This window comes from Eumetopias jubatus, unplaced genomic scaffold, assembly GCF_037043125.1.
Source record: "Eumetopias jubatus isolate StellerSeaLion01/CBP00866 unplaced genomic scaffold, mEumJub1_p1.0 scaffold_12, whole genome shotgun sequence".
Taxonomy (NCBI): domain Eukaryota; kingdom Metazoa; phylum Chordata; class Mammalia; order Carnivora; family Otariidae; genus Eumetopias; species Eumetopias jubatus.
Window position 1 is genome coordinate 65,914,066 of NW_028274818.1, and position 27,455 is coordinate 65,941,520.

The following is a 27,455-nucleotide window of genomic DNA, read 5'->3' on the forward strand; positions in this document are numbered from 1 at the left end:
TCATATGCTTTTGGGCATTTACTGAAATAATCATATAGATTTGCCCTTTTATTCTGGTAATAAGGTGAGTCATTTTGATTGACTTTTTAAGAATAGATTTGATTTTTTAGAGCATTTTTTGTTCATAGCAAAATTGAGTGGAAAGTACAGGGAGTTCCTATATACCCCCGCCCCGACTTGTGCTCAGCCTCTTCCACTGTTGACATCCTGCACTCTAGTGATATGTTTGCTATAGTCGGTGAATCTGCGCGGACACAACGTTATCAGCTGCAGTCTGTAGTTTACCTTAGGGGTTGCTCTTGGTGGTGCACATTGTATCGGTTTCAACCAATGTATAATGATACACATATCTACCCTTATAATATCACACAGAATTGTTTCACTGCCTTAAAAGTCCTCTGTACTCTGTTTATCATCCCACCTTTCCTTTGTCCTCTGGCAGTCACTTGTCTTTTTACTGTCCCCACAGTTTTGCCTTTTCCAGAATGTTGTATAGTTGGAATCATACAGGATGTAGCCTTTTCAGATTGCCTTCTTCCATGTGGTAATGTTCACTTAAGTTTCTCTTATGTCCTTTCATGGCTTTTGAAAGCTCGTTTCTTTTTAGCATTGAGTAATACACCATTGTCCGAACATGCCACTGGTTTTATTTATCCATTTACCTACTGATAGACATCTTGGTTGCTTCCAACTTTTGGCAATTATGAATTAAGCGGCCATAAGTACCCATGTGCAGGTTGTTGTGTGGACATAAATTTTCACTTCTTTTGGGCAAATACCAAGGAGCTCATGCTGGATGGAATGATAAGAGTATTGTTAAAGTTTTGTAAGAAATTGCTAAAATGTCTTACAACGTGGCTGGTACCATTTTGCATTTTACCAGCAATGAATGAGAGTTCCTGTCGCTCCACATCCTTATCAGCGTTTGGAGTTTTCAGTGTTTTAAATTTTGGCTGTTCTAATAGGCGTGTAGTTGTATCTCATGGTTGTTTTAACTTGCAGTTCCCTAGGTGATGTTGAGCGTCTTTTCATATGCTTTTTTGCCATCTGTGTATCTTCTTGGGTGAGATGTCGGTTAGGATCTTTGGCCCAGTTTTTTAATGGGGTGGTTTGTTTTCTTAATGTTGATTTTTAAGAGTTCTTTGTTTTGGATAACAGTCTGTTATCAGATGGGTCTTTTGCAAATATTTTCTCCCAGGTTTGTTTTCTCATTCTCTTGACAGTCTGTCATAGAGCAGAAGTTTTTAATTTTGGTGAAGTCTAGCTTATCAATTATTTCTTTCATGGATTATGCCTTTGGTAAATGACTGATTTTCAAATGTTACACTAATCTCTGGGATAAATTCCAGTTGGTCATGACTTACTATCCTTTTGAGATATTGCTCTATTCAGTAGTTCCTTAGTATTTTCTTAGCTATTTTCATATCTATAATTAATGGAGAATGTTGACCTATGATTTCTTTTTTACAATGTTGATGTCAATTTTTTACTTTAGTGTTATGCTGGACTTACGAAATGAACTGGTAGAGGGTTTGCCTTTTTTTTTTTAATATTTTGTGTATTTTTTTTTTTCCCCTTAAGTGTTGGATAGAATTTATCAGTAAAACCATCTGGACTTGGGGTTTTTTTGTGGAGCATATAATCCTACTAATTTAGTTTCTTGATGGTTACAGAACTATTCAGATTTTTGATTTTCTATTGTGTCAGTTTCAGTAAATTTTATTTTTCATGGAATTTGTTTATTTCATTTAAGTTTTCAAATGTAAGTTGCTCATAATACGCCTTTATTATTTTTTTTGATGTTTGTGGAATATGAGGTAATACTCCATCTTTCATTGCTGATATTTATGTTTTATTCCTCTCATTCTTTGTTAGTCAATGTTAGAGGTTGTTCAGTGTTATTAATTTTGAACAAAGCTACTTTAGGTCTGTGGATTGTCTGTATTTTTGTCACTTTTTTAAAATAAGATTTATTTATTTGAGAGTGCACACAAGCAGGGAGGGGGCAGAGGAGGAGGGAGAGGGAGAAGGAAAGGGAGAGAATCTCAAGCAGACTCTGTGCTGAGTGTGGACCCCAACGTGGGGCTCGATCTTACAACCCTGAGATCATGACCTGAGCCAAAAACCAAGAGTCCGATGCTTAACTGACTGAGCCCCACCGAGGTGCTCCTATTTTTGTCACTTTTTAACATAAAAATTTTTTTGTTATTTCTTTTCTAATACTTTCTTTGGATTTGATTTTCTCATCTTCTTTCTAGCTTCTCAGGGTAGAAACTTAAACTTAGATCTTTGATTTTTTTCCATTCCAATTTAAGCATTAAAACTATAAATTTCCCTCTGAGCAGGATTAGGTGTATCCCACACATTTTGATGTTATATTTTCACTATCATTCATATCAAAATACTATCTTTCTCTTTGATATCTTTGATTGATGAGTTATTAAGTATAGCATTTACTTTTAATAATTTTGGGACTGGATGAGTTATCTTGTTGTTATTGATGTCCAAATTATGTTTGTTATGGTCAGACATCATACTCTGAGGTTTCAGTACTTTTGAGGTTTATTAAAATCTATATTATGGTCAAAATATGACTTATTGTTATGAACACTCCATGTGTACTTGAAAATAATTTTTATTCTATGTTTGTTGCTTGTATTCTTTTATAAATGTCAGATCAAGATGGTTGATGCTGTCAATAAAATCTTCCATACTTTGGTGAGTTTTGTTTAGTTCATTTGAGAAAGGAGTATTATAGAATCTTCAAATATAATTGTCAGTATGTCTATTCCTCCTCTTCATGCATTTTGAAACTTATAAAAGGGGCATACGATTTCTCAATTTTTATATATTTCTGATACATCAACTTTTTTATCATTATGGAATGTTTCCTTTTTTGTAAGGTAATACGTCTGTTTGGTAGTCTAGTTTGTCTCATATTAATATGGTCAGCTTTCTTAAGGGTTGAACTTTTTCTTTTTGCATTTGTGTGTAAAGTGAATCTCCTGGGGCACCTGGGTGGTTCAGTCGGTTGAGCGTCTGACTCTTGATTTCAGCTCAGGTCATGATCCTCAGGGTCTTGGGATCGAGCCCTGCACTGGGCTCCCCACTCAGCGGGGAGTTTGCTTGTCTCCCTCTCCCTATCCCCCTGCTCTCTCTCTCTCTCTCTAAATAAATAAATCTTTAAAAAAAATAAAGTGAATCTCTTGTGGATGGCATGTAGTTAGGTTTTGCATTTTTTATACATTCTGGTAATCTATGCATTTTAATCGGGCTATTTAGACCATGGGTCAACAGATTTTTTTCTGTGAACTGCCAGACAGTAAATATTTTAGATTTCACAGTCCATATGGTTTGTGTGGCAAATACTCTACTCTGTCATTGTAGTGTGAACATAGCCGTAGACAATCTGTAAATGAATGGATTTGGCTGGATTCAAATAAAACTTTATTTATAAAACAGGTGTTGGGCTATATTTGACTTATAGGCCATGGTTTGCTGAAGCCCAGTTTAGGCCATTTTAGTGAAAATTTATAAATATAATTATATATAGGTATGTCATTTTTTTGTTTTGTTTTCTGTTTGCCTCATTCTTGTTCTTCTCTTGCTCTCTTTCTGCCTTTTTGGGGGATTATTTGAATATTTTTTAATGTTCTCTTTTGATTTCTGTATTGACTTCTTTGCCAGATATCTTTGCATTATTTTCATAATAGTTGTTCTTGAATATGGATCCTTTTTTTCCCCACTCCAAGAATTTAGCATTTTTTAAGTGTCACAACATTCTTAATTCATTACAGAAACATCAGTATCAGTCCATTTTCTTCTTGTTGATAATTTTGCTCTTTCTTCTACCTTTCTGCTACTGCGTAAATTAGAGGGTGGAATCACATAAATTGCCCAGAATTAGGGTCAAACAAAAATGAACTGGAATGACACCCCCCACACACACATAATTTTTGCCAAAAAGCCTGTATCAGTTGGGTATAAGGATTAAAAAGGAAGGAGTTAGAACCTCAGTTCGCGAATATATTATTATATATCTAAAAATATATCTAAAAGTCCCAAGATAATGCTAAAAGCTACTATAAATTAAATAATTCCATAGTAATTATACATATACACAAGTCATGAACTTTTATATGTATAAACAATGTCAGATGGAAGATAATGGAAGAGAAAAACACATTTGTAATTGCTACATCATTGAAGTGTTAATTATTTCTAAATTAACAGATTAAATAATTCCAATACATATGGTAATTACTAGGTTGATTTTTAAGTTTATACAGGAAAATAATTAAGAATCAACAGAAAAACACTCGAAAAATGGCACAGTGACAGACCTACTGTATATTAAAACATATTATAAAGCCTTAAGAAATACACATGAATAAGAAGTCCAGAAATGGGCTTACATACACATAGTAATTTAATGTCTGCTAAAGGCAGCATCTCCAATTAGTGCAAAAGAGACGTTTTAATACATGATCTTGAGACAATAGGATAGTGAGTTGGAAGGATCCATTTGTGGATCCAATTAAAATTCAATTATATATCACAACAAACTACAAATGGATCAGCTGTTCAAGTGTAAAAAATAAGACAAATACAACACAAGTGTCCAAAACATGTTGAACAAACTATGGTATAGCCACACAGTGGAACACCATACAGGTGCAATGAAGAAGGAGTTCACTGGACCTCTGTGGAGAGATCGCCAGGATATATTGTAAAGTGAATAAATTAGGCTGCAGGATAGTGTGTGTGTGTGTGTGTGTGTGTGTCTGTGTGTGTGTATGTATGTGGTATGCTGTTTTTTGTTAAGAGGTAGAAATTGTACGATTCATACTTGTATTTGCATAAAGTAACATTTTACAGGGACAAGGAGGATGGGGCACAGGTAGATGCTCACAGGAGTGGGAGTGACCCTTCTAAGTAGAAACATTTTTGTTTTGATTTTTCAAGCATTCGCTATTTATTGAATAATTCTTTTTGAACTTATTCTCTATTTTAAAAAATCACTAGAAATTCTTCCAGGTTGAGATGAATTAATCTGCAAGTTCTTTGAGTAACTTAAGGAAGAAAGAAGTACTTCTAAATGTAAACTTCCCCAGATAGAAAAAGAGGTACCATTGCCCAGCCCATTTGATGAGGCTAGAATAACCTTGTTTTCTAAAACCTGACTGTGTTGAGTTGAAGGACGGCACCATAGGAGAGAATGCATGTGATTTGATTTTATTACAAAAGTCAGAATAATGCTTATCTCTGAAGAGAAGGTAGAAGCACGTGGGCAGATTCTGGGTTACTGCGATGTTCTCTTTCTTGATCTCCGTTTTACTTATATGTTCACTTTAAAATTGTGTTTAACTCTACATTTGTTTTGTCTTCTTTCTGTATGTCATAATCACAAATGTTATAAAGTAATTTGTAAAAAGCTGTAATAATCGATCTAACAAATGAGCTTTAAAATATATACAGTAACAACTGATAAAATTTCCATAGGGGAATACAAAAACTCAGAACAGTTTAAAATAGAGCTTTTAACTCTCCCTTCTCAGAAACTGGCAAGTCAAGCAGATAAAAAAAAATCAAGACTTAGAAATTTTTATTTTTTGAAGGTGGAACTTTTAATGGCATATCTATTCCGTTCTGTGTTAAAACGATTGGTAGAGTAAAGCAGTGATTTTAAAAAATGGTAACAACTGGTTTCTCCCAAACTAGTTTCACGAAGGGATTAGAGGCAGTCAAATTGGTATCTAGTAGGGAACCACTTACTTTTGTTTAAGCTATTCTCTTGGGATTTATGTTCTGCAACTAGCACAGCAGTTCTAGCCAGCGTTGGAATAGATCATTCACATGATCAGGCTCACTGCAAATAAAACTTCTGTTTAAAAAAAGTCATGCCACAGAGAAGATCGGAGAGGGTGTGCCACAGTGGAAGGTTCGACAGATTAAGGGACCCCTGGACAAAGTGGCTTTCTTCATTTAAAGTGCTGTCTATCATCTCTTATTCCAAATCTAGAAAATAACTACTGGGTAAGAGGTACTGAATGTATGTAGGAATTTAAATCATTGTTAGGAATTTAATTTTCCATCCCTTTGGAAAACCTGAAGTCCGAGCCTTCTGGTTCTCACTTGGTTTTGCTCAGTGGAGATATTCCAGTTGGGGGGGGGGGGAGAGTTTGGAGGTTGGTTGGAGCGCAGGCACTAGTCTACACGAAAGTCCTTATTAGGAAATTGAAAGGGCTCACCGTCCAGTCAGCAGTAAGGATCAGTCCACCGAAGAGGCCGCATGTAGCCAGGGTTGGGAGTTTTCCTGTGTAAGAGAGCTCTGTTTAATCCAGAAAAGATCACCTTAAATAGTATATACAGGGTTTGGCCTGGTCTCGTCTTTTGGGCCCCACAGCACACTGGCCATGATCCGAGCTCTTCAGTCTTATCTAAACTCAAAAGAATAAAAGGAGTTCCCACCACAGTCCTCACCTTAACCCAACCAGCCTTATAAAAAAACAAAAACAACAAAAACCAGGCTGCAGTAGGCCACATTTTTGTGGTGCTGATCAGTACCTGAGATTCTAACCCACAATCTCTGATTCCACAGTGGCCTTTCCTCAGAGAATTTGAAGAAGCAGTTGTCACCCCAGTCCGTTTTCTAGGAGTGACAGCCAGCCAGTGGGGGATAGCATTCTCCATGATTCAGTCCAGGAGGCCGGCGGTATGGCCTCCCTTTATTTTGTAGCTGACATGTTGAACTTCAGGACCACGGGAGTCTGCAGACACAGGGAAGGCTCCCTCTGCTGGGCCCTGTGTGTAAGCACCAGCTGCGAGTGTTGTGCTGGAAGGGACGCTGGAAACTAGTGGTAGCTCCTTACATCCAGGCTTACAGGCCTTGGCTGCACTTGAGAGTGTCTTTCCACCTCCCATCGCCTGGTGGCTGAGAGCCATTGAACTAGTGCTCACATAGGGGGATAGAGGAGGGTCCGCAGCCTACATAGGAATCATAATGAGGCCATCCGAGACCAGGCCTTGATTGGTCCAGAAATTCCAGGCTCCAGAGGGAAGACCCCCATACAGTCATCCCCACTACCCAACAGAGGAGCAGTTTTCAAGCGGGCCCCGAACTCCCCACTGGCATCCGCATGGGTGTGAATGCAGAGCTTGTCAGAAATGGTTTTCATGGCCCGAACAACCAGGGAGAAACACAGGAATTTTGTTGATGATGTCTTTTGAATGTTTAGACGGTTTGGCCACTGTCTCTGGATATCAAAGTTTTTTAGGCAGACTTATTTTCTTAGCAAACTGTACTCTATGAGGCAGCTTTGGTCTATCCAGGAAAGGCTCAAACAGTCCGTTTTGTTGATGTCCTCATTATGGAGGCTGAACAGTTCATCTGCGGGGGTGCAAAATGGGGTCTGCTTTAGTAAGCAGCACCACCAGGCATAAAAGGATGGCTAGGGCCCACCACACTTTGGGATCTGGATCCTGGATTTACTGAAACTGTGGAGACCCTGAGCTTACAGTTGCCATGTCCAGTCGTAGTACCTGCTTCCTATAAACCCAGTCGGCCACTGTTGCCACTGGGATAAGATGTAAAATATTTTAATGACATGGTTATCATGAACCTAATAGATATGAATTCTATATTCAGTAGAGAATACACATTCTTTTCTAGCACATACAGATCATTCTTAAAATTTACCTTGTTCTTTGGGTGCCTGGGTGGCTCAGTCAGTTAAGCGTCTGCTTTCCGCTCGGGTCATGATCCCAGGGTCCTGGGATCTAGCCCTGTGTCAGGCTTCCTGCTCAGCGGGGAGCCTGCTTCTCCCTCTCTTCCACTTGTGTTCTCTTTCTCTCAAGTAAATAAATAAAATCTTTAAAAAAATTTACCTTGTTCTAGTCCAGAAGGTGTGCCTCAGTAACTTCTAAAAATTATCATTATTATGCAGACCATTATCTCTGACCTTAATGAAATACAATCAGAAATTGGGGTGCCTGGGTGGCTCAGTGAGTTAAGCATCTGACTCTTGGTTTCAGCTCAGGTTATGCTCTCAGAGTCAGGAGATCAAGCTTGTGTTAGGCTCCAGGCTCAGCGGGGAGTCTGCTTGAGATTCTCTCTCCCTCTTTTCCTGCCCCTGCTTGCTCGCTCCCTCTCTTTCAAATAGATAAATAAAACCTTTTTTAAGAAAGGAATTAATATCAGTCACCTAAAAATGACCTGTATGTTTATACATTTAAAAGTATAGATCATAAGGGAAATTATAAAATAATTAGATAGGAATGAAAATGCTGCACTTCAGAATTTGTTAGATATACTTAGAGACTTATAGCTTATAATTAATTTAGCAGGAAACAAACTTTGGTAAGTGCTGTGGGCTGAATTGTGGCTCTTTCCCCAAGCCCTCAAAAACATTCGTATGTTGAAGTTGTAACCTCTAGTACCTCAGAATATGACCCTATTTGGAAATAGAGTTTTTGTTTGTTTGTTTGTTTTTTTTTTAGAGTTGACATTTTTATTTTTATTTTTTAAAGATTTTTTATTTATTTATTAGAGAGAGAGAGATTGCGAGAGAGGGAACACAAGCAGGGGGAGTGGGAGAGGGAGAAGCAGGCTTCCCGCTGAGCAGGGAGCCCGATGTGGGACTCGCTCCCAGGACCCTGGGATCATGACCTGAGCCGAAGGCAGACGCTTAACGACTGAGCCACTCAGGCGCCCCGGAAATAGAGTTTTTGTAGAGGTAACAAAGTTAAAATGAGGTCATTGGTGTGGGCCCTACTGTATTATCATGGGTATCCTTATAAGAAGGGGAAATTTGGACACAGAGAAGATGATTTGAAGACACAGGGAGAAGATGAGCATGTTAAGCCAAGGAAAGAGGCCTGGAATAGATCCTTCCTTCATGACACTCCGAAGTAACCAACCCTTAATCTTGGACTTCTAAGTCTCCAGAACTGTAAGAGAAAATATAACTCTGTTGGTTAAGCTCCCTGATCTATGATACCTTGTTATGGCGCCCTAGCAAACTAATACAGTAATTAATGACCCAAATTTTAATTCGGGAAGTTGGAAAAAGAACCACAAAGTAAACAAGAAGGAGAGAACTAATAAAAGTAAGGTTGGAAATTTGTTAAATAGTATTATCAAAACCAAAATGGGTTCTTTAAAAAAATTAATATATTTAAAAATTGTTGGGTCATGGCTCATGATTATTTCAATTTCAGAAGCGTTAAATTTAATACATATTTATTATAAAAACTCTAAAAATAAGAAAGGGAATGTCTTTAATTTGATGAGAGATACGGGCCAAAACCTAAAACAAACTTTTAATGGAAAAACTTCAGATGCATGTCATTTAAGATCAGGAACAAGACAAACATGGTTAACACTGTTAGAGCATTTCATGTTACTGGAGTTCCTGGCCAGTATGTTAAGAAAATAAATAGAAATGAGTTAATAGGATTGGAAGGGAAGAGAGAAATCTGATCACCTACATATTAAAATCTACAGAGGCAATAGATAAAATTAGATGTATTAATAAGATAATTTAGTATTTCTCAAATAAAAGATCATTTTACAAAAATCAGAATTCCTCTAGACACAAAATAATCAGCTAGAAGAGATGATGGTATAAGATACCATTTGCAATAATAAAAATAATCAAGTAGCTAGATTTAACCTGACAAATAATGGCCAAGATTTACATGGAGGAAAATTTAAAACTGTTAGAGTATATGATAAAAAGACCTGAAAAACAGATACACCATAATCAAACATGGTATAATGTATTTGTAAATATGTCAGTTCTCTCTAGATTAATCTATAAATTCTATGAAATGCCAATTAAGATCCTATAGAATATTTTGAGAAATTTGACACAGTGAATAATTTGCATGGAACTTCTGATTCTGATTATGACACACTTGTTTATGTCACACCACCTCTTCTGCTGAAAACAACTAGAAAACCTTGATTAAAAAACAAATTTATTTGAAAGTGTAGAGCTATAAAATCAGTAAGGACTCAGGGGCCCTGAATCAGAGAAGTAGGTCTGTTGAGATGTGCATCTCCAGCATTTAGCTCTACCTTTCAAATGGAGGCAGTTGTCTGGGGGCAGAGAAGTTAAAGAAAACTTTCAGAAATCTCACAGGTTGGGGAAAACAAAAATTAGAAAGTAGAGCTCAATAAAGAGGAGAGCTCTGTTAAATATTCTTGGTGTTTAATTGGGGCCCCTGAAGGGTTACACCCCTTAGGTAGGAGGACAAATGGAAATAGGCCAGCCCTCACAGGATGGAAACTCGGTTGTAATCAAATCAATCCCAGATTGTATTAAGGTGATCTGACCCTAGGGTAGAAATAAAACATACAGTGGCTTAAATTAAAACTTGATAGGTTTCATAGCAACCACATAAAACTGAAGAGAGGATTAATGGACTGGAAACTAGGTCAGTAGAAAATATCTAGGCTGAAGTAGGGAGAGAAAAAGTGGATGGAAAATTAAAAAATAAATTAGGATTCCTATTAGGCAAAGTGAAAAAAATTAACATGTATATATTTATAGTTCCAGAAAGGAGACAAGAGAGAAAATGGGACAAAAACAGTATCTGAAGAGATGATCTATGAGAGCTTTTCAAAGCTAACTAAGAACAGAAATCCACACATAGATTCAAGAGTTCCTATGACTCCATGACAGGATAAATGCATCAAGGCACATAATACGTCCAGGCATATGGTAGTTAAACTTCTGAAAACCAAAGATAGAAGGTTTTAATAACAGCTAGAGGAAAAAGGGACATGTAACTTCCAAAAAGCAATGAGAAGACAATTCACTTGACAAGGGAAATGATGGAAATTAAAGATAATGGAAAATGTTAAAACTGCTCAAAGAAGCAAACATGTTAACTTATGATTCTATACCCAGCAAAAATATTTGTTTTTAAATGAAAGCAAAACTATAAAGTATTGTTGAGAGCAATTAAAGAAGACAGAGACATTCTGTATTCACAGGTTGGAAGACTCCGTACTGTTAAGATGGCAGTTCTCTCCAAATTAATGCAATCTCTTTCGAAACCCAAGCTACCTTGACAGGCTGATTTTAAAACTTACGTAGAAATTCACGGGACCCAGAATTACTGATTCGGAAAAGGGACAAAATGGGAGAATTCACATTTCTTGATTTTAGAACTTAATACAAAAAGTACTGGTAATCAAGGCTGTGTGGTCCTGGCTTAAGGATCACATATAGATTAATGGGATACAATTCAAAGCCCAGAAATAAACCCATATGTCTATGGTCTGTTGAGTTTTTTTTTTTTTTAAGATTTTATTTATTTGAGAGCGTGAGAATGAGCGGGGTGAGGGGGCAGAGGCAGAAGGACAAGCAGACTCCCTGCTGAGAGAGGAATCCAATGTGGGGCTCCATCCTAGGACCTTGAGATCGTGACCTGAGCCAAAGTCAGTTGCCCAACCAACCGAGCCACCTAGATGCCCTGACTTTTTTTTTTTTTAACTTTTATTTATTAAGTAATCTCTACCCCCAACGTGGGGTTCAAACTCACGACCCCAAGATAGTGAGTTGCATGTTCCACCAACTGAGCCAGGCAGGCACCCCTGGTCAGTTGATTTTTGACAAGGGTGCCAAGAATATTCAAGGGGATAAAAAAAAATAATCTTTTCAGCAAATGGTACAGGAGCAACTGGATATCCACATGCAGAAGAATGAAGTTGGACCCCACCTTACACCATATATAAAAGTAATTCAAAATAGAGAATAGAACTAAAGAGCTAAGAGCTAAAACTGTGGAACTCTTAGAGGAAACATAGGTATAAGTTTTTGTGACCTTGGTTGGGCAATGGTTTCTTAAGTATACACCAAAACCACAGGTGCCAAAGAAAAAAATCAATAGATTTCATCAAAATTTAAAACTTTTGTGCTTCTAAACACTATTGGGAAAGTGAAAACACAGTCCATAGAATGGGAGAAAGTATTTTCAAATTATGTATCTGAAAACAGTCTAGTTTCCAAGAACCTATAAAGAACATTTACAACTCAGCAGTAAAAATGCAAATAACCTAACTAAACATTGACTAATGATTTTGATAGATGTATTTCCAATGAGATATATGAATGACCAATAAGCACATGAAAAGATGCCTGACATCATTAGTCATTTGGGAAACATAAGTCAAAACCACAAGATACCACTTATCACCCAGCAAGATGGTTGTAATTAAAAAGACAGTAACAAGCGTTGGTGAGGATGTGGAAAGACTGGAACTCTTGTACCTTGCTGGCAGGAATGTAAAGTGTACAACTACTTTAGAAAACACCCATTCAATCCAGCAATTCTATTCCTAGATCTATACCCAAGAGAACTGAAAACAAACATACACACAAAACCCTGTATGTCAATGTACATAGGAGCCTTAATCATAATAGCCAAAAAAATGGGAACAATCCACATGTCTCTCAGCTGAGGAGTGTGAACACATGTGGTCTGTCCATCCACTGGGATATTATTCAGCCACAAGGAAGGAGATACTCATATCTGCTACAGTGTGGGTAAACCCTAAAATCATGCTAAGTAAAATTAATCAGATATAAACAGATACTGTCTGGTTCCATTTATATGAAATATCTGGAATAGGCAAATCCATAGAGACTGAAAGTAGATTAGTGGTTTTCAGGGCTGATGGGAGTGGGGTGTGGGGCACGCTTGCTTCTGGCTATGGGGTGTTTTGGGGAGAGTGATGAAAATATTCTGGCATTAGATAGTGATGATTGTACAACTTTGTGAATATACTGAAAACCAATGAATTGTACACTTTGAAAGGGTGAATTTTATGGTATATGATTTATATCTTAATTTTTTTTCAAATGAAGACAAAGACCTTTTTAGGCAAAGAGAAAACTGAAGAGAATCTGTCCTCATAGACTTAAACTAAGGGAAATACTAAAGGGAATCTTCTGGTGGAAGGAAAGCGATCCTAAATAAAGCATGGAGATGTAGGAAGGGATGGAGAGCTTCAGAAAGGGTAAATGTGGCTTTTGATGACGGGATAAAACAGTTACCGTAATGCTCATCTGTACATTTAGGTTACATGACCACAATGGCACAGTGGATAGGAGGTGGGGAAATAGATTTAATGTGTTTGAAGATCTAATCATTGTCTAGGAGGTGGTAAGAATACTAATTTGATACTGTAAATGGTAATCTTTAGGACAGCCAATGAAAGGAAAATATTAGCACGTATAATGAGTTATAGAGGTGGAAAATAAATGATGGGAAATACAACGGAATAGTGAGCAGATAGGTTAAATCAAAATTTTAATATGCCCAAAAGTTTAAGCAGTTATATAAGATATAAACAGCTTAAATAATCCAAGTAAAAGGTTGTTCACTTAGATAAAGAAACAAAAGTCAGGAATATCTGATTAGAAGGGATATGTCTTCAATATAAGAATATAAAAAAGTTACAAATTAAATGTAGAAAATGAATTTACTGTGCAAACAGTAAATTGAAGTAACATGGCTTTTCTAAAATCAGGCAAAGTAGACTTTAAGTCCAGAAATATTTCTCCATCTAACCGTGTATAAAGAAATGTTACATGCTAACATCATACCTCAGGAAAATAGACAGGTATACCCATTGAGCTGTTTTTACTCATAACACTTCTGACCCCAGTGTATGGTTTTTCTTTTTCTCATACTGACCAATTCTCCAACTCTCTGGACACGACCTGGGTGTCCAACAATTTGATTCGGACACTGCCTACCTGGAGTTAGCAGGAGATCCCATAAGTTAAAAGGCTCAGTCCCACAAGATGCCATTAGCAAGTCCTGGGGCACCAGGTATTTCTGACCAACCAGCTGTAAATTAGGGGTTTCTGCCAGTCTCTTCTCAAGTTTTGCAATTTGTTAGAAGGACTCACAGAACTCAGGAACTTAGTGTCACTGGTTTAGTATAAAGGATACAGGAACAGCTAAGTGGAAGAGCTGCATAGGGCTGGGCGTGGAGGAGGGGGTGGTGCTTCATGCCCTGGCTCTGTGCCACTCTCCTAGCACCTTGATGTGCTCAGCAACCCGGAAGCTCCCAGGACCCCTTCATTTAGGGGTTTTTGTGGAGATTCTCTAATGTAGGCATGATTGATGAAATCACTGGCCATTAACAACTCAACCTCCTGCACCTGTCCCCTTCTCTGGAGGTTGGGGGTGGGGCTAAGAGTAATAAGCTGCTATTCAAATCCTAGTCTTCCTGGTCACCAGCCCCCATACTGAAGCCAACGAGGCCCCCATGAACATACAGAAGACAGTCTTCTCTCTCCACAAATCCCAAAGGTTTTAGGAACAGTGTGCCAGGAACTAAGGACAAAGACCAATTTTTAATTTTATTATATCACATCCATCCTAGCTTTTTATTGCCTAATTGCTTTTATGGATACAGAGCAACAATGGACAGAAGTAAAAGGATATACATAGGAACCTCTTAGTAGGAATTTTAGCACACTGATTTAATATCTGATAGAACAAGTAGACAACAGTAAGGAGTAAAAGATGTGAACAGTTACAAACTCAGTTGATGTAGAACACCATATTCAACAACTGATGAGTCCTCCTTTCTTGTCTAGTATGTGTGGAGCATTTAGCATTTACTAATGCAGAGAAGTGCAATTAATTTTTTTGCATAGGGACTTTATATCCTATGACCATTGTAAATCCACTTACTAGGTTTGGCTTCCTGTTAGATTATTCACCTTTTATGCTGCCTAGTCTTTATTTCCCATCCCTTCCAGCTCTCCAGTTACCAAAGGGCAAAATCAATCTCCGGAGTTCAGGGTGAAAGCCAGCTGTGCTTGCTTATCCTCTAGGATTCTTAGATGTGCTTAGTTTTGAGGCTGTGCCAGTTTCTTTCATCCCATCTCTGAAATGTGTTTAAAAGGTTGTTTTGATAGTTTCTCACATTTATGATGTTTAGGAAGCTCATTCGACGTATGTAATCTTCCATACCACCAGAAATAGACTCAGAGTATGTGGGTCCAGGTAGCTGAATTAGTTTCCAGTGCACCTTAGGAACTCATTTGCTAGTGGGACGGAGAGTGATGAGATATGGGCCTCCCAACTGATTGCTAGTGGACAAGTCTTGAGTCTTAATTCACCTGAATTTGTCGTTTGGACAGAAGTGGAGGGGAATTACTCACCTTTGTTTTTCAACACTTGCCTCTTGACTCTGAGAGAGATGGTAGAGCCTTTCTTGCTTTTGGGGTAGAGTATTTTCATTTCCATTCACTCTTAACTTCTGAGCCCTAGGAAGACTCAAGAGCAGAGTGAATTTGCCCACACATTCATTTCTTTTGATACAGTTCCTCCAGATACTTTGAAATGACTAATGCATTATATTTAAGGCCAACATTAATGGATACGTGTTTTCAGAGAAATCAGAGGTCCTCCCTGCTGAACAAAATGTATTTCCTTATCACCTGTTGCTTCTTTAAAATCATTGCAGGGGTGCCTGGGTGGCTCAGTCGGTTAAGCATCTGACTCTTGATTTTGGCTCAGGTCATGATCTCAGAGTCGTGAGATTGAGCCCCACTTCAGGCTCCATGCTCAATGCAGAGTCTGCTTGAGATTCTCCCTCTCCCTCTGCTCCTTCTCTCTCTCTCTCTCCCTCCCTCCCTCTGTCTTAAATAAATAAATAAATAAATAAATAAATAAATAAATAAATAAAATCTTAAATCATTCCATATTTGGAAGTCAGTGAAATAATTGATGGCAGGATGCAATCCATAAAGAAACTGAATGGGAGAATGAAATCAGTAGATGGAATGTGTTTATAAAAATGGGCGTAAAAATGTAAGATACTTCTATCTTTCTAATGGGGAAGGTAAGAACCCCTGTACAACTGCTTTATAACAGATATACTTCTGACTTTTAAATTTCTTATATCTACACTTAATGTTTGTCTTCTCCAGTGGACTACAAGTGAAGGCAAGGATTGAATTTCTTTATTCATTATACTAAGTAGTTAGCACAGTGCTTTTTAAACATAGGAATTTTCCCTATTAGATTAAAAGCAGAAAAATGAGGTTCTTTTTTCTTTCGTGCTCTCTGTTGTGACTAATGAAAATAATACTTACTAATCATGTACTGTAATCCAAATATGTTCCATGCCCTTGGTTAGAGTCATCGTCTAATTAGCAAGAGGGAAAGGTACATAACCTTGAGATCTACTTCTAAAATTTTTGGGCTTTTCTTTCTAATGTAATTTCTATTCATAGTAAAATTAGGATAGTTTTGTCAACATTAATATCTAACTGGCTTTTCTTACCAAATAGTTCCAAGTCTTCTCCCCGTGTGTTGAAATGTTTCTTGGCAAACCTGATTTCTCACGGCTCCACAGAAGTCCATAACGTGGCTGTTCTGTAATTGACTCAACAGTAACATTAAGCTAGAATGTGTGCTCTGTGAATATAAGGATATTCATTTCTCTGCAGTACCAAGGCACCTACTACAGGGTCTAGGACATACTAGGCATTCAATATGTATTTGTAAAATGAATGAATGAATGTTTAGGTGGTTCTATTTTTTCTGTATTATAAAGAATACTCTCCAAAGTGTTTGCACATAATGCTTTCACTGCATTTCAAATGATTTCTTCTAAGTAATTTGTTCCGGATTAATTTCTAGAAGAGGATCTTGCTGGTTGAAAGGGTATGGACAAAGTTATAGGATTTCAGAGTAGTTTTCTTTTCTCTATGAAATAAGGTTATCTGTGGCTTTCTATTTTTTAATACTTTGATTTTGTAAATTTTCTCTAATTATATTTTATTAGAATCAAAGAAGTGTTTTTTAAATTTTAATTGAAGTGCATTTCTTTCAATTCAGGGAGGAGGTAGGGATCTTGTTAAATGGAATATAGAGTTTCTGGTGGTGGTGGTTGGAAGGTCACTTGAATGTGAGTGATGGGCTGTGCTATGCTAAGGAACTTTATTCTACAGGATTGGGAGAAGACCAGAGGGCTGTAAGCGGAGGCGTGAAAGAATTGGAACAATCAAAAGGATAGTACCAGTAATAGTGTTGAGGAAGGAGTGGAGAGAGGAGACCAGAGGCGCTGAGAGCCTGGATTTCTCACTCTCCAGCCCCATGTCTAATTCACCACCAACTTTTATATCCTAAGTATTCCTTGAATTTCTTCCTCTCTTCCCCAATTGGGTCCTCAGTGTGTTTAACCTCAGCTTTTTGTTTCTTTCCCTGCCTCAGAGCTACTCTACATAGAGCTGCTAAAGTGATCTAACTAAAACCAGCTCTGAAGGATGGTTTCCTATTATTCATATTTCAAGGTTCTAGTTGATTAACACAACATGTGAGCTCCTCCCTTATTGGGATCCTTCAGCCTCACTTCCTGCTACTCCCTGCTAGGAGGAAAATCTTTCCTTGTCCCTGAACATACGCACCCCTCTCCCCCACACAAGTATTTCTGGCTTCTGAGCCTTGCTCATCTGCACCCGCTTCCCAGAGTTCCCTCCTGCAGTCAAACCCCCCAGTCCCTTTTTCTGAGGTGCATTGTGTAAGACCTCAGGTGTCAGTTACCTCTTCTAAGACACTTTAACAGATATATTCACATATTATATACCTCCCTCCCCCACTTTCACCTTTTGGGTCAGGAATCTGTCTTCTGTGCTTTTTATAGGGTCTTGTTTTCACTTCCAAATTGTCCATACAGTTGTCCTGTAATTGTATGTTCCCCACATTGGACTGTGAGATTTTTGAGGGCAAGTGCTCTTTTATTTTTGTATTTTCAGCAGTTAGCATAAAGTCTGGCATACAGTCAGGTGGTGAAAAAGGTTCCTAGTATCATTTTCTAGATGAAATAATGAGGGTTTGAAACAGGCGGTGGTAGTGGGGGAGAAGGTGGGTGGGAGAGACAGATTGGAGAGAAGTCACTTGGATGTCAGAGATGAGTTACAGGTGGAGGTTATGGATGGTTGAGATGTGCAGCTTAGTACATGAGTTTGCTATTTAGGGTTTTGACTTGTTGAATTTGAGATATTTGCTAAACATTTAGAGATAACGAGTAGACAGTTAGAAATAAGGGTATGGATATTAGGAGATCAGGATTTAGGAGTCATGAGCATACAGATGTGAGCTGGGGCACTTGGAATAGATACACAAGTCAGGAAGGGGAGGGGATCTAAAAAGGCGGAGTGGGGATCGTTGGGGAACATTTAACAAGTAAAAGAAAAGTAGGAAAGTATACTGATTGTCAGCAGTGTTCAGTGACTAAGAAAGGTTGAAGCAGATGAGAAGTGAGAACAAGAGATTTTATTTGGAAATTAGGTCATTATGGATCTTTGAGAGAATAATTTTGGTCGAGTGGAGTGAAATAGAAACTAGATGGAAATAAGTGATTGGAAGAGGCTGGGAAGCAAATCAATGATGAGCAAGTGGGAAAAGCAAGCACATACTATTTAAAAATGTGCCTTATGGGGAAATGATGCCTTATGGAAAAGGGATGTAATATCAGCTCCTTGAGGGGAGGGTAAAAGGGTGGTGAATATTTTGTTTTATTTTTTTGTTTTTGGATGGGAGAAGGTCTTGGAAAAGTTTATCAATTGATATTCAGGAAGCAGAAGAAAGGGGCTTGAAGTCCAGAAAGAAATCTTTAATGGAATAAGGGTAAGAAGGAAGAGAGGGTCCGGGATCAAGATCTCAGGTGGTATTGTTAGCCTTGAGAGTGGTGGGGGACATTTCTTCCCTGGGTTAAAAAGGAAAAGAAGTAAGGATATGTAGAAATACAGAGACATTTAAAGATGGTGTGAGGGAATGTGAAGGATCTGTTTTCTAGGAAGTAGGCCCCCAGGTCATTAATTGTGGGGTGACAGGTGGCTAGGACAGGGTGGCATCGGTGGTGGCAGGGTAGCACAGAGTATTTTAGAAGATTGGTAAGGGACAGAGAATTAATGGTGGGACTGCAGGTAGATTTTAGGGCTTAATGGAAGTTGAGCTATGGAAATAAAGCAATATAAAAGTAAATAATTTTTTTTCATAAAAAGGACTGAAAATAGGACAGGGCACTAGAGAATTATTGATACTTACACATCGGATTAAGTGAGGCCGATAGCTACGTCCAGCGATGTCTGCCTTACAGGTCTGCCGCTTGGGCAGATTGAAGGGCCGGGGAACATCAGGGGACCAGGAGCAAGCCCTGCCTGGCCTGGGCTGCTGCCATTAGACTTCCAGAGTCAACTCAGAGTCCTGAGTGCATGACTGAGGTTATTTGAGATTTAGTGTGAGAAGGTGCCTGTTTTCCCCCTTTCTTTTTTTATCCTTGCACTATATGAGTATCAGTTAAAATATGTAAATAAAAGCAACAGATTGCAGATAATTTACTCTTTTAAGACAGAGTGAATTTTGAATAGAAAAGTAGTATTGGCTGGATCATGAGCTCTTACTGCATAGTTATTCATTCCTGATTAAAGCATCTCTGGTGGCCTTATGTACCCTGTATTTCTCAACTGACAGATTTTAAAATGCAAAGAGGTATCTATTTCCTCCAAGGTATTTTTGTCTTCTATCAGGAATTTGTAAGTAGGTTTATAGATGCCTCTGGCTCACCTCTGGCATGGATATCTGATAGCGGCATTTCTCTCAATTATGCTTTTTCTTAAAAAAAAAAAAACTATAAAAATAAAAGCATGACTTATGGAACTTCTTCAAGAAATGCATTAATCATGGGAAACAATAAAGGAGCAAGACATAATGGAAAATCAGCAGCTCTACCAGTTAAGAACCTTCTCTCTACGACTCACTTGTTGCCAGTTACTGCTGAACTTAACGCTGGGTTTTCCTTTTTGCTTTCAGGAAAACCTTTAACTTACGCCCTGGGTGTTGCCTGTCCACAGCTTCCTGGTGGCTCACCGCTTCTGCCTGCTCCAGCCTTGCTCCGGCAGCTTCCAGGCTTCTGGGCTTCAGAGCTTGTTGGGAAAGCTTGCTGCTTTGGCCTGCTACCCCTGCTTCAGGTGTCAAAAAGCTTTTAATTAGCCTGCTTCCTCTACTTACTATAATTAGGCCCTCCCGGGTCTGCATAGCCTAGTCCTAGGGTCAGAAGGGAGAATTATTTTTAGCTATTTGTTCTTCCGTAAACATTCTTGTACCCTGGCTCTCTGGGGATTCCAGGGAGAATAAAGGCAGTGTGTGAGGTTCTCCTGCATGGTTGACCTGTGACCTGTGACTGCCCCTGCCCATACAGGGCTGGTCCTCAGTCCACCAGGGCATGCTGCAATGGACACGCTGTGTTTGTGTGGCCCGTGTCTGTTCCAAGTGGTCGATGCCCATGCTGGCCCAGTTTTTAAATGTTCTGATGATTGCTACTGTGTGTATAAATTATGTCTCCAAGGAGAGGATACTTCCAGCTGTTCAGTGAACTCTTTGTAGTGTTTTTAGTTTGCTTGCTAGAGAGACTTAGTTTTTTTTCCCCAGTAAATATTTTGAACACAAACCGATCACTAACAGAACGTTATAAAAAACAAGCACACTGATTTCCATACATATTAACAATGATGACTGTTAACATGTCAATAGGTGTCAAGATGATAGGCATGATGAGTGGGAAGATTTCTTCAGTGCCTATAGAAGGGTTCAGTACTCACAGTAGTAAAGGGCACTAGCTCTGTCATTGGACAGAGCGCTGTGGGACCGCCTGGAGCGCGGTGCAGGAGCTCAGCCCGGTGCCAGGCACAGAGTACGCGTTCTGTACATAAGGGTTGTTCTTGTAATTTTATTATTATTCATTTTTTTAAAGATTTTATTTATTTATTTGACACAGAGAGAGCACAAGTAGGCAGAGTGGCAGGCAGAGGGAGAGGGAGAAGCAGGCTCTCTGCCGATGTGGGGCTCGATCCCAGGACCCTGAGATCATGACCTGAGCCAAGGGCAGTCGCTTAACCAACTGAGCCACCCAGGCGCCCCAATTATTATTCTTATTAATGATAAATGATGGTGGACATTATACATTGGAGATAAAAAAAAGATAAAGACTAAGTTATGAAGTCAAGACTTTAAAAGCCACACGTCATTAAGAAAGCAGCATGGGCTGGAATAATCTCACACACACTTAATCTTAAAACACACAGTTGTATATCTTACCATAATGCCTTGTGGTTTTTAAAAAAAAATATTTATCTTCGAATGAGCAGGGGGAGGGGCAGAGGGAGAGAGAATCTCAATCAGACTCCCCTCTGAGTGTGGAGCCTGACTTAGGGCTCAGTTGCACAACCCTGGGATCATGAGCTGAGCTGAAACCAAGAGTTGTTTAACCAATTGAGCCACCCAGGTGTCCCATAATGCCTTGTTTTTACTTGAGTTTCATTATCAGTTTAGTAGTGTACTTGAAGCCGATAATATTGATGCCTTAACAGTTTGTTAAATAATAAGAGCGAAGGGGAGAGGGAAGCGAGAGATGGTATCGAAAGTGTGACAGGGCAGTGACTGTTCAGGAACAGACCCTTCTCAATTCAGTTTGAGAGAGCAGACCATGTGACTTTACAGGGGGAGACTACTTGAGACCTAGGGAATAAGTGCAAAGGCCCTGGGTTGGGATTGAACCAGGTGACCAGTGTATCTGGAGCAGAGTGAGCTAGGAGGAGAGAGCATGTGAGATCTAGGAGGTCAGAAGACCAGAATATGTTGGCCTTATAAGTTGTAGCAGGTTGACTTTTACTTGGAGAGAGGTGGGAAGTTTGGAGCAGAGGAGTATCACCATCTGAGCTACGTTGAAACAGGATCGCTGTGACTGCCATGTTGAGAAGAGATCATGGGGGTTAAGGGCAGAAGTGGAGGGGCCGGTAGGGCCGTCCAGGCAGGACTCAAAAGCAGGTTTGTTGGGATGGGCCAGAGGAGGTATAGTGAATTCTGGAAATGCTGAGTGTAGACTAGATTTGAGAACTGCATGGGAACTGTTATTGGAGATTGAAATTCTATTTAATACAGTGTGATAAATCCTAGGTTGTATGTTGTAGCTGTAAGTGCAGACACTTAAACTGTGTGTAAGAACTCATTCGTTGACATGTGTCACCTGACTTATTCCTGTTGTGTTTGCAGTTTTTCTAACATTATAGTGCTTTCAATATGAAATCTTTAAACAGACATCTCTGTGTTTGGAGTTTTTAAAAAGTACATCTTTGTTCTGTGTTAAATTTGTGGTCTTTGAGTCCATACTAAGAGTACTTTTTCTTTTGATCAAATTAAGTAAGAAAGGGCATTTTAACATACATACCCTCTTGTATGTCAGTTTTCTGTGGTTCTTGAGAATCTAGAACCTGAAGTTAGTGTCCAGGGAGAAGCCTCTTTCTGAGTTTCCTTCTACTACCACAAACATGAAAATGATCTGTAATGTTAGAGGAGAAAAGCAAGATGAGCTTTATTTTGTTTTAGCATTTCATCAGCTTCATGGTCTTGTCTTACTATGTCATCAATTCAGTAATTCAAGAATATTTCCTGAACTGACATTTTAGAATTTCACTACATCCTATCTCATTCCAGAGAAGGTTTAAGGCAGCTTATGAACTGGTCATAAAGTAGCTTGGAGAATGGTTTTCACTGCACAGCAACGTGGCCCTTCCGATGACCACACGTGTGCAGAGTGGCTCTCATTTGGGCCCCCACCAGCCACACTAAGCATCCCAGTAATTAGCGGCCACTTCCTGACCAGGGTGAGGTGTGGTATTTCACACATTCCATTCCATGCTTCAAATTTTGCATGTTCCCTACAGAAAATATGGAAAGGTGACTAGAAATCATATCACCTTGAAATACCTGATCTTTAAACATTTTGGTGCCTGTCTTTCTCTGTATTCATCTGGCATAGAAATCCATAGGTATGTATTTTGGGTATATACAGAAAAAATGATCAGTGTGCAAACTTTAAGAAACTTCTTGCAAGTGGTATATTCTGCATTTTTGCCTATTAAATAGTATTCTTTAACAATATTTTGAAAATATGAATACTTTTCTGTTTTGGGAGATATTCACTAAATTTCATCTTTCAGAATATTTAAGTTATCCCCAATATATTACTCTTGGAAACCACACTATATGTTGTGGCTTCATTTTTATTTGTATGTATTTTCAGTTGAGGATATACCTAGCTATATTTCTATGTGCCAGGGGTATAAAGTTATTAGAAGTTGAAGACACTGGAGTTTATTTCACAGTTAAAGAAATTGAATAATTTGGGATGTAGAATGTCTACTAGATGTTGGGGGTAAGGCAAACGACGGTTAAGAGATTGGGCTAGAATGTGCTTATTAATAAGCACAATACCTGCCATGTAATAATAGCTGGGGTCATTGAACAGTGCTAAGTGGTAAGCACTTTATACTTGTATTAATTATTTTAATCTTTACTACAGTTATATAAGGTGAGTACTGTTAGTAACGCTGTTACATTGATGAGAAAACTGAAGTTTTGAAAGGTTACGTTATCTGCCCAGAGTTACACAGCTAATGGCAAAGGCAGGGTTCAAACCTGAGTAGTCGGCTGCAGATCGCATGCTATTACTGCCGCCCTGAACAGCCACAGTAAATGCTAGCTCAGCCTTTGAGTGTTCAGGACATGCTCATTCCCTGCACCGCTCTGTAAACCAGAGGTGGTTTTGGTTCCAGTATTTTTATTTTAGAAAGATAATTTAGTTCATGTGCTCTGTTTTATAAAGGACTCCTGTTGGGGTTTTTGGAGCAGCACCTCAAAAGCAGACGCATTAGTGTTTCTATAGTGAAGCATGTTTGTCTTTACACTAAATGAGATTAAAAAACCAAAACCCAAAAAACTATAATTAGCCCAATGTCAGTACCTGCTGCCAAATGAATTGTGAAAACCATTTGGCTTTAGAATTGCAGGTGAGGGATTGTGGACCTGCATAAAACTCTTAGAAGAGTATCCAGCATTTAGAGCAAACTCATTTATGTGTTGCTGGGTAGTATTACCATTACTCCTACCAGTTATCATCAGATCCTTATATCCTCAAACACAGAGAACTGGTGAGACGTACAGCTAGGAGTACTCTTCTCACAAGGACCTAAGGAGAGGAAATCTTAAGTGTTAGAGTCTTTCAGCCATTCTTCCCTAAATCAGAATAAGGATGGCTTAAGCCATGTCTTTCCTGTCCTGAATGTAAGCGTGTTGAGTTCAGTGCTCCTGTCTCTGTTTGCACTCTCAACATATAATGTGAGTCTACAGAGCAGCTAAACTTGTGTTTCTAGCCTTTCAAAGAATTTGGCTCTTTATTACAGCCCCCATTATTTTCCCCCATCTTTTTTGGGATATAATTGGCATATAACATTGTGGAAGTTTAAGGTGTACCAAGTGATGATTTGATACTATATATATTATAAGATGATTACCACAGTTATCACCTCACTTAATTAGTTTTTTTTTTAATTTGTGGTGAGAACATTTAAGATCTTTTCTCTTAGCAACTTTCAAGTATACAGTACAATACTGTTAACTATAGTCACCATGCTGTTTATCACGTCCCCAGAACATGTTCATCTTATCACTTTGTGATAAGTTGGAACTTTGTACCCTTTGACCAACATCTCCCCCAGCCCCTGGCAAAGCTCGTTCTATTCTCTGTTTTTATGAGGTGGACTCTTAGATTCTACACATAAATGAGAAGATACAGTATTTGTTTTTCTATGTCTGACTTATTTCACTTAGCATAATACCCTCCAGGTTCATCCATATTGTCATAAAAACAGGATTCCCTTCTTTTTTTATGGTTGAATAATGTCCCATTGTATATGTGTGCCACATTTTCTTTGTTCATCTGTCGATGGACATTCAGGTTGTGTCTGTGTCATGGACAGCCCCCTTTCTTTAAGCACAAACCCATCGGGAGAACAATTTAACAGACCCATCATTTCCGCAGATATGACCAGAAATGACTGAAGACTAAAGTGATTGCACTTGAAATTGAGCTATTCTTCTTTTTTCCCCACCATTTTAACTGATAAAACTATAATGACAAATCATTATAACCATTTATGACAATTACCAAGAAATATTCTAGTTTATATAGTATTATACAGTTATTTTAATTATATGTCATATTACTTTTATTGCAATCTAATCCAAATATAAAAATTTATTAAATGCTCCTAACAGGCACATTTACCACTAAGATTTTAACATTTTCGACACTTGAGTTTAAACCTATTCTCTATCCTTAGCAATATCCCTTTGAACTATTTGAAGATGCGCTGTATTTAGTTTGTTCTCTCCTTCCGCATGTTAGGGTAGTACTTGTCTTCCTCTTCCCAGCCCCCAGGAACTGGAAACAAGCTTGGTCTCCCTTGCAATGCCTTCTCAGCCCTGCAGTGTCCCCAGTGAGCTGGAAGGGCCCTCTGAGGTTAGCTAGTCACACTGAAGCTGAGAGGTAGAAACAGCAATGGGATCAGTTTGTTGAGGCTTATTTATTTATATTTGACAGTTTTTGATCCATGACTAAAATACAAAATATATTTGTTCCTTTTAATGTTGGAAAGGGATGTGTGAAGTCTATAATTTGTCAAGCTGTTAGCCTTAATTGATCTTTAGGGGTGGTGTGTGTGTGTGTGTGAGAGAGAGAGAGAGAGAGAGAGAGAGAGAGAGAGAGAGAGATGGGGGTTGTCGTACAGTGGGTAAGAATATGTGGTGTGAAAAATAATACCATTTTCAGTTTATTTTATATTATTTGATTCCCACGAAACATTTGTTTTGGCAGCTGCCTTCCCTGTAGCATTGTGTTGGAATTTGGCACACGGTATTCACTAAGCTCTAGTTATTTCAGTGTTGTACGTTTTAGTCAATTTCCTAATGAGAGTAGATGTTGAGTTTAAATTCCAGGGTAGACAACTTGAAAAGGAGGATATAATATACAATCACTTGATAGAGGGTTAAAAAATACATTTATTTATTTGGCACATATTGACTAATAGAACTTTTTCAACCGACAATATTATTTTATTTCGGATCTTAGAGTATGAACTGCATGGAAATCATTGATAATGTTGGTATTTATTTTCTTACAGAAAGGAAAAAGGAAAATGGATGACTGAAAAAAGTTTTATTTGTTATGTTATCATATATTAAAAGTTGTATTTCCTTTTCTAGGTTGCTGTAGTGAAACTAAAAAATGCAGATAAGGTATTTGCCATGAAAATATTGAACAAATGGGAAATGCTGAAGAGAGCTGAGGTAAGATTCTAATTACTGGAAAATTTAATGTTTCAGAAATAATTTTAGAGACCTATAAAATTATAAAGCCAGTAGATCCTTAAATATCATTAACATCGTATCTGTGTGGCATTATTTTTAAAACCTAAGAGACAAGTTCCACAATGTACAATTTTGATATAGTGATGATAAAAGTTATAATTCGTAAAAAAAATTAAAAAGTCATAATTTGTGAGACTTAGTTCATATTGCTTGAAAACGAAATGTGGGGTTGTATATGTGAAAAAGAGGTGTGGAAACCAGTTTATTTTATAGGAAGAAATTTTGCAATAATGGATTTCCAACTTGATGTAACTCGTTTATATTATTCTGTATTTATCTGTGTTCTGCTCAAAGTGGAATCAGCAGGACTTTTGAATGTGCCCTCTAAGAAGTCTCTTGATTGCTAATTATACAGTTAAATTTATGTTTTTTATATTATTAGAGGATGGTAGTAAAAGCTGCTCTTGCAAAAATTGCTAGGGTTTTTATGTTGATACGAGGGAAAGATTGGCTGGAGCGATGTTAAAAATATCTCATAGCTGGTATGGTCTGGTCAGAACCAATGTTACACATAGATTTGGGGGGATCCTAGGGGTCTCCTGCCGTGGGAGATCATGGTGAGTGGCCAGACGGGGGAGGGCCCTCGGGGACCTCAGTCTGGAAGTATTTCAGTATTTGAACTTGTAGGAGGATCAGACTGTTGCATAGGCTGAACTGTAGCTCTGGAGGTTAGTAAGATTTCTCTAATGAGAAATTAGTCCTTAGAAATCTTTCTTTATCCAGCAGTACTGGTAGCAACGTGAAAAAAACCCCGAACATACAGAGAAAAGCAAAAATGGTTCCCTTGATGGTAGGGGTGGCAGTAGTAAGAAACTTCATTATTCATTTCTTTGGGGAAATTTGAAAAATGTAGCAAAACACAAAGACAAAACTTATAGTCATTTACATTCTGTCACCTAGAATCGATGACTAACATTTGGGGCACGTTTTTGCTTTCGGTTTTGTTTTCTATGTGTCTCCTGAAAAACACTGCACCAGTGAAGTGCAGATACATTATTTGTAAAACAAATAGTAGTACATTACAGATAAAGCTGAAGTCCTCTTTGACTGCCCCCCACCCAGTGCAGCCCCTCTCTGCCCCCCAGAGCTCATCTCCATGTAATAGTATTCTGTTGAGAAAAGTATGTGGAAATTTTTATGTCACTCTC

At 38.3% G+C, this 27,455-nt stretch overlaps 1 protein-coding gene across 4 annotated transcripts in view; it reads left to right on the top strand.

Moving 5' to 3' along the window:
* Positions 1 to 27,455, top strand: part of CDC42BPA (CDC42 binding protein kinase alpha) — a 350,267-nt gene that overhangs the window by 81,157 nt on the left and 241,655 nt on the right. For all 4 annotated transcript variants that reach the window (XM_028111910.2, XM_028111911.2, XM_028111912.2 and 1 more), the window contains exon 3: positions 26,143 to 26,226. In XM_028111910.2, the coding sequence (XP_027967711.1) occupies positions 26,143 to 26,226 (84 nt within the window). The remainder of the gene's footprint in view (positions 1 to 26,142; positions 26,227 to 27,455) is intronic.